The sequence below is a fragment of the Arachis stenosperma genome, chromosome 5, assembly GCF_014773155.1.
Source record: "Arachis stenosperma cultivar V10309 chromosome 5, arast.V10309.gnm1.PFL2, whole genome shotgun sequence".
Classification (NCBI taxonomy): Eukaryota; Viridiplantae; Streptophyta; class Magnoliopsida; order Fabales; family Fabaceae; genus Arachis; species Arachis stenosperma.
The window spans coordinates 10,317,197-10,329,054 of NC_080381.1; the positions used below are offsets into that span (position 1 = coordinate 10,317,197).

The 11,858-nt window shown below is 36.3% G+C and overlaps 1 protein-coding gene across 4 annotated transcripts; it reads left to right on the forward strand.

The window, feature by feature from the left end:
- Nucleotides 1-426: 426 nt before the first annotated feature.
- LOC130980314 (histone-lysine N-methyltransferase SUVR5-like) lies at nucleotides 427-11,062 on the forward strand. Of its 4 annotated transcripts, none has more exons than XM_057904004.1 (12): nucleotides 427-623; nucleotides 3,452-3,994; nucleotides 4,583-4,885; nucleotides 5,015-5,125; nucleotides 5,827-5,937; nucleotides 6,205-9,054; nucleotides 9,242-9,403; nucleotides 9,856-9,972; nucleotides 10,072-10,175; nucleotides 10,254-10,391; nucleotides 10,490-10,577; nucleotides 10,690-11,062. In XM_057904004.1, the coding sequence occupies exons 2-12, from the start codon at nucleotides 3,527-3,529 to the stop codon at nucleotides 10,795-10,797; spliced, it is 4,560 nt and encodes a 1,519-aa protein (XP_057759987.1). In that variant the 5' UTR covers nucleotides 427-623; nucleotides 3,452-3,526; the 3' UTR covers nucleotides 10,798-11,062. The 4 variants fall into 4 exon arrangements, with proteins under 4 accessions (XP_057759987.1, XP_057759989.1, XP_057759986.1 ...); XM_057904006.1 differs by having other exon boundaries at nucleotides 428-623; nucleotides 3,564-3,994; XM_057904003.1 differs by lacking the exon at nucleotides 427-623 and adding an exon at nucleotides 688-959.
- Nucleotides 11,063-11,858: the final 796 nt, after the last annotated feature.

An 11,858-nucleotide genomic window follows, 5' to 3' on the forward strand; every position in this document is an offset into this window, starting at 1 on the left:
ATATTACATACTTTACATTATTAATTAATTAAATTTTAGCTAAAAAATCATTAGTATTTCTATTACACATCCGAAGAGAGGTGGCTGCAATTCACCACTCTCGGCTGCAGAAGGAAGCCCCAACTTGGCAACTTCTAACCCAGCCATTCATTACTCCTAAGGTAAGGACCCACTTTTTTGGTTATTAGTTATTACCACTACTACCCTTTTCTCTATTCTTCTCCCTCCCTTTGTCTTAAAAAAATGGAAATATTGGGTCGTCTTTGAATTTGGGCACGGGGCCTCAGCTGACCACCCCTCTTTCTTTCTTTTCATGCCTAAAATCAAGAGCCACACTTGCTATATATATATTTTATTAAAAAATAAAAAGAACCCTGTATCTGTATCTATACTTCTATGCCCCCATCTACCTATCACTAACCATTAACCAATAGTGCTGCGAGAGGGAGACAACATTTTTTCATTTCACATAAAAACCAATTTTTTTTTTGTTTAAAAAAAAAAAAGAAGAAAAAAGAGAGAGGCAATTTCATTTTCAACCACCCACCCACCCCCTTCTGCAAGTGCGCAAGGTGCCCCTCATCTCACTGCATAAACTTCCCTCCCTAACTCTTTTCCTTAAGGTACATTACCACTTACCCCCTTTCTTACCTCCCTTTTATTTATCTCTCTATTTTCCCTAACACAATGTATATTCTATTTTCATGTCACATTTTTTGTGTGTCTCAATTTTATTTTTATTTGTGTCTGACCTAGCTAGCTCAACTCCCCCACCCCCTTATACATGTTGTGCACCTTATGTCTAATACAAACATATGTCTATGTCTATATATATTATAATAAAATAAAAAAATCTATAGGTTACAGAAAAAAAAAAGACGTACTAGTAATGGCAGGAGTGAAGATCTTACCCCTATTTGGTTCAACGTTTTAAGGAGCACTCTCTATTATATGTTGAGGTTATATAACTGATGCCCGATTTTACTTTTTATGATTCTGCAGCACTTAATTTCTCAATTTTAAATTTTAATTTTCCAATTTTGAGACATGCAGTTAGTTACAATTACAATAATACATGCAAGTTCCGCATCTTCGTATGATTGATTTCACACACTGTGGATATGCTTAGGGTTTATCATCTTGTGTTACTGTCTAACCACAATAATAATGCTGCGATTTAGTTCCATTTTTTCAATTGGGTCTTCGCCATTAAGGGTTTTCACCTTTCTATGAGCTAGACTTTAAATTGAGCATGTTCCTGTGCTGATTTTGCGTGTGCGGGCTTCAAAGTTTGAAGCTTTATCTTGCTGCTTCTCAGTAATGTATTGCTGTGACGGATTTTTTTCTGCTGGGGGGCTCTCAATCTCATCATTTGATTCGTGCCCTAATTGGGAAAAATAAAATTGAAACACAAAGGATTTGCTTTTTTTGAAAAAAAAAAAAACCTTTTATTAACATTGTGACAATTAACAGATAACGATGCAATTGGTCATTGTTGGTTATCTGTTTCTGTTCACATTACTAATTGGCAACACAGAATCACCAATGTTTGCTGTTCGTTTCTCTTTGGTCGGGGTTTTTTGTGGGATCATATTCTCGTATTAATTTTAAGGTTGCATTTTCGGTTGGATGTGTAATAATTGGGTGAAAATATATATCGATTAATTTGATATGCAAATTTATACATAAAACTTGTCCGTTAATATTTCCTTAAGATTTTAAACTGAAAGATTTAATTTTCAAATGCTAATACTAGATAAATTTTATTCAAATCAGCTAGTCGCTGTTTATGTATTATTCAAATGTCCGTAATACTAATCCGTTATGAAGTTAGATGTGAATTATTTTATTTTTCATCCCAGAAATTATTCAAAAATTAAAAATTTTCATATGATAGCAATGGGGGTTAGGCATGGCGGGATGAGGGTGATAAACATGGTTCAATCTCCAATGGAAAGATTTGTCCACGTTTTAGTGTACGGATGTATCTTAACGTGATTGACTGAAATTGAAGAACATATAAAGATTGTTCTGTTATTTCACATTGAACTAATTGAAACAGAGATTGAACATGCTTGATTAGCCTCTGCTTACGCTTCCACTTAATTGAGGCCCGGGAAAAAAAAGTAATAAATATATAAATAAAACAACAGGTGGGAGGAAGGGTAGTGAAGTCCTTATATATTTTTTTAACAGGAGGGTAGTGGAGTCTTAACAGTGAATCGTAATCATATATTGTGTCAATTTTATATATATATATTCACATTTTTGTATTTGATTATAATTTTGATTTTGTGCTATATTTTATTTGGTTCTGTTTATCAAATTATATTGAACTTGTGAAAACAATCCATCACCAAATATTGTAATGAACGAATTAATAATTTTCTTTTACATACTACTTTATATTTGAATACTAGTTTTGAAGCTCCAACAAGAAATTGAAATTAAATAGCATGACATGGAATCCAATAAAGTTTGGGCAAATTATACTGATCCCTCCTAAAGTTTGGTTAAATTTATTGTGAATTCCTTTTATTTGCCCAAATCACATTGAAATTGACTGTGAAATTCACCTTTTAGGAGAGTTCTGTATTATCTTTATAGTGGTGTTCTGTGTCACATTTTATAGAATAGAAAAATACCGAGAATAATAGTACCTAAATTTTAGGAGAGGGTTGAATTTCATCAAAAGTGAGGCGTGTGTAATTTCTTCTGAAACTTCTCAACAAACGAAGATGCATTTTGTTCAGCTCGTTTTTAAAAACAATTGGGCTTCATTGCTAAACATCTTTGTGTTTCTTAAAATTCATTATTAATTATTACACTAAAAGTATAATGAATATGAGATGTTTCTTTTCAAGGTATAACTCTATTACTATTATTAGTATTTAGTGCTATGTGGGTAAGAGTATTTAGTTAGTCACAAAACAAGCTTCTACTATAGTCCTGTGTCTTTGAAGTTTGAATGATTTATAATATACATTATATCTGTAATTATTTGTTTTTACCTGGTGGTAGCTATGTCTAGAGGTATTGGGAAATTAAGAAAAACTAAAGTAAAATAATGAAGAAAAATTTAGATTTTAATAGTTGGACTGTAAATATATTTACTATATGATTCTACAGCATTTCTAATCCATAGAGAATTATAGATAGAATTTCATTAGCATATAGTTTTGCCTGCCTACTAATTTCATTTTGCTTGGAATTTGGACTAATCTAGACAAATTTTAGTATGGCTTTCTTAATGTCAGGAAACAGTCTTTTGGCACTCAGTATGAACTTGTGTACATTTGACCTTTGTAGATCACATGATGATGGTTTTGCAGTTTTTATTTAACACATTTTTGCCATTTAGTTTGGATATTTTTTGTTTCTCTTTTATGTTCAACCACAACTCATGAACTACTACGTCAAAACTGAGTTTTGCATGCAATGAATTGAACAGGGTGGTGAGATAGGGAATCACCAGTGATCATGAGCATGTGTATCGTGTAATACTGTCTGTTTCCGAAATAGTAACATGGAAGTACTTCCCTGTTCTGGTGTTCAATGTACAGGAGAATCTGACCGTCCTCAGCAGAGTCCAGGGACAGCATTTTTATATCAGGGAGAACCTAATTACCCTGAAAATGGTCAACAAGTTAAATTTGGAGACGGTCAACTGAATGAGTTATCACACAAAATGGAAGGGTCTCAGATAGAAAAGCAAGGTGAAGAAAAATGGACTGTCTGTCATTTGTCGACTAATTCGGATGTTCAATGCAGCAGAGATTCAGGTTGTGGCTTTCAGGGGGAAGACCAGAAGGAAGACTCCGCTCTCGATGATCTTGATGATGATTTGATAAATGAACCTTGCTTAACCTCTGAAAATTCTCTCTTGGTTGTGGATACGATTGAAAGCGAATCACCAAACAACAGGGAAGGAGATTTATCATTTTCTGAACCCAAGTGGCTAGAGGGGGATGAACCTGTGGCATTATGGGTCAAGGTAAACCATATTTGTTGTTGTTAAGATACAAAGCTATTCATTTGCTGTTACTTATTAATGTTTGTTTTTGGTGGAGATGGTTAATGGTATGATATCAGAACTTCTTTTACCAAGTGGCCTAAAGTTCAATCTTTTTCACTTCTATTTGTCCAAATAAAATAAACTGTATTTTTGCACAATATAGGTAGGTGTTCGTGGTGTATTCTCCTTGTTCCAAACCCAAAGCGTTCTTGCTTGAGAGAAATTGTGATTTCATTCATTTGCCTCTATTAAGCTCGGTTGAGGGGTAGATTATGCTGTCAAATTTAGTTGTTTATTCTATATTAGATAGTCTTTTAATGATTGTTTATAATTCTCCATACAATGAGAGTGTTGGTTGTTCATTACTCTACTGTTGCTTCTCTCAAGTTTTCCTATTAGTCACTCAAAATCCTCGTTTTACTTATCTGATTGATCTGGAATGCCATATCATAATTGAACTTGAGCTGTCAAAATCACACAATTCCTTTGTGTGAAACACGTGCTCATGCATACTTCAAGCTTTTCTGATTTTGCATTCATTGTATTGTGACTTGTCGGATTTTTCAGTGGAGAGGAAAGTGGCAGACTGGCATCAGATGTGCGAGAGCTGACCGGCCATTATCAACTTTGAGAGCAAAACCAACTCATGGACGGAAGAAATATTTTGTCATATTTTTTCCACACACAAGGAATTATTCTTGGGCAGATATGCTGCTTGTCCGACCAATCGATGAGTTTCCCCATCCTATTGCATATAAGACTCATTGGGTAGGATTAAAAATGGTAAGTGACTTGACTATTGCACGGCGGTTTATAATGCAGAAGCTAGCTATTGGAATGCTGAATATTGTTGATCAGCTTCATCCAAATGTAAGTGGCGGTGGTCCTATTTCTTGTTCTCCATCTCTTTTTTTGTAGTTTTTTTTTCTTTTTATTTTTAAATTGAATATTTTTATTAAAAATAGAAGTGCTAATTTGAGATTTATGCAATGGATGTAGGCACTGACAGAAACTGCCCGTGATGTGAAGGGCTGGAAGGAATTTGCCATGGGTGCTTCCCATTGTACTGGTTATTCAGAATTTGGAAGAATGCTTCTAAAGCTGCACAATGTAAACTTCTATTTCTGATGATTTATGATGGTTAGGGTGTTTTGGCTAATAATGTTCAACATGAGCTTTACACCAAATTGATTCAGCATGACAATACTGCTAACATAATCATACGGTGAAATGCTAATGGTTGATATTTATTGACTTATTATTGTATTAGGTTGTCAACAGCCAACATTAAAAACTTTGTTTACTCTTTATGACATGGATCTGATTAGCTACTTTGTATATGTTGTTGGCCCTGGCATTTTTCTACTGCTACATGGTTCTATGGATTGCATTCTCTTAGATTCAAAAAAATACTGCTTTGATACTTGTCTGCGCATGATTTTGTTTTTTTCTTTCTGTACGGTTCTTAAAGAGGCACATTTATTCTTCTTCACTTTTAAATTTGACATCAACTCCTGGGCTGAGCCTGAGCATATATTACCTGTACTTGATAATTCAATTAGTGATTGTTAGATTTCGTTGATGGTTGAATTACCAACATATAGTTGAAGTTGAAATCTAAACCTTCTAGTCATGTATTCCTTAGCTAGTGCAATTTATGTTGAGCTGCGTTACAGTTGTAAAAATGTTTAAATCTTACTATTCTTATATTTCCTTATACAAATACATTTATTCTATACTCCGAGCCAGAAATTTTCTTAAGAAGTTACTTCTTTGGTGACTGAAGTATTGTCCTACCTTTTTCCTTACAGAGCATATTGCAACCCTACATAAATGCTGATTGGTTACAGCATTCTTCTCACTCTTGGGCTGAAAGATGTCATATTGTGAATAGTGCCGAATCTGTAGAGCTGCTGAAGGAGGTACCTTGTAATATTGGCTAATAATTCTTGTATTATTGTATCCAGAAAAAGGATACTTCTTTCAAAACAAGGTGTAAAACATTAAAAGTGTTCATTTTTATTTCTTGAAGGATGCCTTAAGAAATTTCAATGATACTTCTTTTAAGGTGCTTATTGAGAACATATGTCAATGCACATGGAACGGTGAATGCAGAAACTGTTTAAAACATCGATTACAATGTTTTGCCAGTATTTTTAGCTGATTGAATTCCTTATCCTATTGTTCAGGAATTGTCTGATTCTATTTTATGGAATGATGTCAACTCTCTTTGGAGGACACCGGCACAACCAATGTTAGGTTCTGACTGGAAATCCTGGAAGCATGATGTAATGAAATGGTTTACAACTTCACCTTCCTTATCTTGCAGCAAAGACACACAGCCACAGACTCCTGATGCTTCGTATGCTGCAAACCTTCAGGTTTCTAGAAAACGGGCCAAACTTGAAGTTCGTCGGGCAGATACACATGCTTCGCAAGCGGAAAGGAAAGATGTGAATCAGTCTGTTGCTCTTGAGACTGACCTTGGGTTCTTTAAGAATCAGGATACATTGAGCCTATTAGCAGCTGAGAATGGTAAACATGAAGATGTTAGGGAGGTATCTGCTGCGAACGATTTAACTAGTAATGTGGCCAATAAATGGAATGAAATTGTAGTTGAGGCTGCCGATTCGGATTGCTTGCATACCAAAGGAATGGAATTAACACCTGTGAGTGAAATGGCTGTTGCAAAATCAGTAGAGCCCGGTAGTAAGAATCGACAATGTATAGCCTATATTGAATCAAAGGGAAGACAGTGTGTGAGATGGGCAAATGATGGTGATGTTTACTGTTGTGTACATTTGTCCTCTCGATTTTTGGGCAGCTCAGAAAAAGATGAGAAGCTGGTTCCAGTTGATACTCCTATGTGTGAAGGTACTACTGTTCTGGGTACAAAATGCAAGCACCGGGCCCTACCTGGTTTTCTATTCTGTAAGAAACACAGGCCTCATGATGAAACAGAGAAGATCTCACATTCACCACAAAGTACACTGAAAAGGAAACTTGAAGAAAATTATGCTGGTTCAGTGAACACCTGCAGAGACATTGTGTTGGTAAATTCTGAAAGCCCACTGGAAGTGGAGCCAGTGTCATTCATTGGCGGTGATCACTTTCAAAGAAAAAGCAGCTTAGGTGAGAATCCCACACATCCTAATAATAATTATGATGCAATGAAGGGTCTGCACTGTATTGGTTCTCCTCCCTTTGATAACAAGAATCCATGTAGAGAAGCTCCTAAGCGATATTGCTTGTATTGTGAAAATCACCTTCCTAGCTGGCTTAAACGTGCAAGAAATGGGAAGAGTAGAATCGTATCGAAAGAAGTGTTCACAGAACTTTTGAGGGACTGCAACTCGTGGGAGCAAAAGGTGCATTTGCATAAAGCATGTGAGCTTTTCTACAGGCTGTTCAAAAGCATTTTATCACTAAGAAACCCAGTTCCTAAGGATGTTCAATTCCAGTGGGCTTTGACTGAAGCCTCTAAAGATACTAGTGTAGGAGAATTCTTTACAAAGTTGGTTCATACTGAGAAGGCTAGAATCAAACTAATTTGGGGATTCGGTGATGACTTGGATGTATCTCCTATCATGGAAGAACCACCAGTTTTGCCATCCACAACCACTGATAGCATCGATAATGAAAATGCCATTAAGTGTAAGATATGCTCTGCAGAATTCAGTGATGACCAAGCTCTTGGTAACCATTGGATGGATAGTCATAAAAAGGAAGCACAGTGGCTGTTTAGGGGTTATGCATGTGCCATTTGTCTGGATTCTTTTACTAACAAGAAACTGTTGGAAACACATGTTCAAGAGCGACACCATGTGCAGTTTGTTGAACAGTGTATGCTTCTACAATGTATTCCTTGTGGTAGTCATTTCGGAAACAGTGAGCAATTATGGCAGCATGTTTTATCAGTTCATCCTGTTGATTTAAAGCCATCAAAAGCTCCTGAGCGGCAAACTCTCCCTGCTGGAGCTGGTCAAGATTCTCCAGTAAAACATGTCCAGGAAAATTCTGCTCCTTTGGAGAATAATTCTGAGAATCCGGGTGTCTTGCGGAAGTTCACTTGCAGGTTTTGTGGGTTGAAATTTGATTTGTTACCTGACCTTGGTCGACATCACCAAGCTGCCCATATGGGACCCAATCTAGTTAGCAACCACCCTGCGAAGAAGGGGGTTCGCTACTATGCATATAGATTAAAATCTGGCAGACTTAGCCGTCCTAAATTTAAAAAAGGTTTGGCAGCAGCATCATATAGGATCAGAAACAGGGCTAATGCTAATCTAAAGAGAGGCATCCAAGCAACAAAATCGCTTGGCATGAGGGACATGTCCTTACAACCTCGTGTAACGTCATTACAACCTCAGGTGACAACATCCTTACAGCCTCATGTAACTGAAACATCAAAGATTAGTAAATTCGCGGAACATCAGTGCTCGGGAGTTGCAAAAATTTTATTTTCTGAGATTCAGAAGACTAAACCTCGGCCCAACAATCTTGATATTCTATCAATTGCTCGGACTGCTTGCTGCAAAGTTAGTCTTGCAGCCTCACTTGAGGAGAAATTTGGAATTCTACCTAAAAGAATATATTTGAAGGCAGCAAAACTTTGTGCTGAGCATAATATTATTGTAAATTGGCACCATGAGGGGTTTATTTGTCCTAGAGGCTGCAATGGTTTGAAGGATCAAGCATTGCTCTCTCCCTTATCATCTCTTCCTAATAGTTTTGTGAGGCCAAAATCTGTAAATGTATCAGATCATGCAAGTGATGAGTGGGAACTGGATGAATTTCATTGCATCATCAATTCACATGGTCTAAAGTTAGGGTCACTGCAAAAATCTTCAATCTTTTGTGATGATATAAGCTTCGGGAAGGAATCAACTCCTGTGATTTGTGTAGTAGATCAAGAACTTTTGCATTCTATCAATAAGAATGGTTCCAATGATCAAGATACTGACTCTGCTATGCCTTGGAAGAGCTTTACCTATGTTACAAAGGCAATGCTTGATCAATCCCTTAGTCTTGATTCAGAGGTAGTTCTCACTGTGAATCTTGAAATTTACTTTCCTAGGCACACATGGTTGAACTTCTAATATTCCTTCTTTCAACACCCCCCCCCCCCCCCCCCCCCAAAAAAAAAAAAAACCACCACACACACATGCACGCGCTGTAAAATATGCATATTTAACATATTCTTTATCATATTTACTTTATTTGCAGAGCCTGCAATTGGGATGTTCCTGCTCATATTCTTCCTGCTGTCCTGAAACATGTGACCATGTATACCTTTTTGGTAATGACTATGAGGATGCAAACGACATATTTGGGAAACCAATGCGTGGCAGGTTCCCATATGATGAGAATGGTCGAATAATATTAGAGGTAATACTTTCGTCAATTATAGACTGCCACTCTATCCAAAATTCTGAGCCAAAAATTAACTTCTTGATGTTTGCCTTTGCTTGGTGATGGTATGTTGAGTAGTCATTAATACCGTGAACATAGTATCTTTATCTGCTTACTTATTTCTGGGTTTGTATGTTTCTAAATCTCTCTTTTTATCATTTCAATATCCAAAATATTTTTGTTTGGATATAGCTGCTTTATATGTGCTGACCTTAGCTGTTGTCAACATCAGCATGCTCTCAAATTTTGGGTAATGACCTATATAGTGTATTTCAAAATCATATAGCTTTGCCTTTTCAGTTCCCTTGATAGTTTGGTGGCATGTGTATACAGCAGATATTTGCCTGTTATTTATTGTCTGTCACATTTTTAGTTATTTACAATTATTTTATTTGTCCTTTGGTGGGGATTGTCATACAAAACTTCAGGAAGGTTACCTTGTCTATGAGTGTAACCGAAGGTGCAGATGCAATAAGTCCTGTCCAAACAGAATATTACAGAATGGAGTACGAGTCAAGTTGGAAGTCTTTAAAACAGAGAATAAGGTAACTTTTTTCATTTCTTTTTTTAATCCATTTGATTGATTCAGATTCTTTGTAAGGCTTATCACATTGACTATTTGACATTTCTCATGCTATTTGTAGGGATGGGGGGTAAGGGCTGGGGAGGCTATCCTACGTGGCACATTTGTGTGCGAGTACATTGGAGAGGTTTTAGATGTTCAGGAGGCACATAACAGGCGCAAGAGGTTTTATTTCTTGAAAATGCAATTCATTTCCAATTGTTTTTTCTTCTCTTTTACTGAATTGGTGTACATCAATTCCAGATATGGCACAGAACATTGCAGTTATTTCTATGACATCGATGATCATGTTAACGATATGAGCAGATTGATAGAAGGACAGGCGCACTATATAATAGATGCTACTAAATATGGAAATGTGTCCAGGTTCATCAATCATAGGTGAGCATGTAGCTCCTCAAAATTTTGTCCATAGACACTTTTTTCCCTCCCTCCTAAACACCTCTTTGGTTTCCTCTTACAATTTGCTTTTACTGTAGCTGCTCGCCGAATCTTGTGAATCACCAAGTTCTAGTCGAGAGCATGGATTGCGAGCGTGCGCACATCGGTCTTTATGCAAGTCGAGATGTAAGAAGTCACCTCTATCTATAGGAACTACTATTTCGTCGAAAGTGATCCGCTGTCTGTGGGGCTTGCTTGTACTTGATGGTTTACATTTCATTCTTTATGTTGTTGACAGATTGCTCTGGGTGAAGAGCTGACACATGACTATCATTATAAGCTTGTGTCTGGAGAAGGAACTCCTTGCCTTTGCGGCGCTTCCAAGTGCAGGGGACGCCTTTATTAGGACTCGAACACAAACCGGCGGTCGTCGAGTAGGCTCTAACTTTGAAGGCTTCTGTTAGTGTTGATGTCTTCTAAGAGATTACCTTGTACAATGCTTCTTCCTTTGTTCCCTCATGTCGATTGGCAACTGTTATGTGACTGCATTGTTTAAGCGGGATCTCTGTGGCACAATTTCTTGGTACTAATTATTGATGCGGAAATGTAAATATAGTACAATGTTTTGTTTTATCCTAATTTGCTCCTTGTTAAATATGTTTGAAGAATTATCTAATTATCTTCCCTGTAAATTGCATAGTTCACCGATTCTGCTCAATGATCATGGAATCCAAGAACCCCGGATATATGCTTGCATGAGAACCTAAATCCTAATGTCCGGTTGGTATAATGGTATGGTAGGCACAAAATACTTGTCTGATTCACCTAAAATATTCCAATGGTATAATTATATATAAAATTACAAAAGAATATTATATGCATAATTTTGTATTGTCCAGGGGCGGAGCTAAAGAACAATCTGAATAAATTTAATTAAATCCTTATTCTTACACCAATACGTTATGTATGTATGGGTCTATGGGATTTGCCACTCGTGCATTTTTTTTATGTATGGGATAATGAAACGGCCATAAGCTCGAAACACTTCAGCTCATGTCCTATAAAATATAAATATAAATACAGGTCTAATTGGAAGCAGAATTTGGTTTCTCCTTGTAGGACCACCAAAAAAAAAAGACTAAATTAAATGAGAGAGAGAGGATGAATTTGTTTAATTATCTCTTATTAATCTCATCATGATGTTTTACTAAAAATGAGAATTCCATTTGCTTATCATTTATTTGGAATTGGAGCACATGCATGGCAATTCCATCTGCACCATCATAGATATGACAAACAATTAAGCTAAGGTTCCAGAAATAATCACAATTTGCCTATTCAGTTCGATCCAGATGGTGCAATTATTGGGATTAATGATGAAGGCACATTAGCATTGTCAAAAGCAAAGATATTGCAATCTAGGAATTCAATTAGAAAAATACATTACCACTAATAAAAAAGATAAAT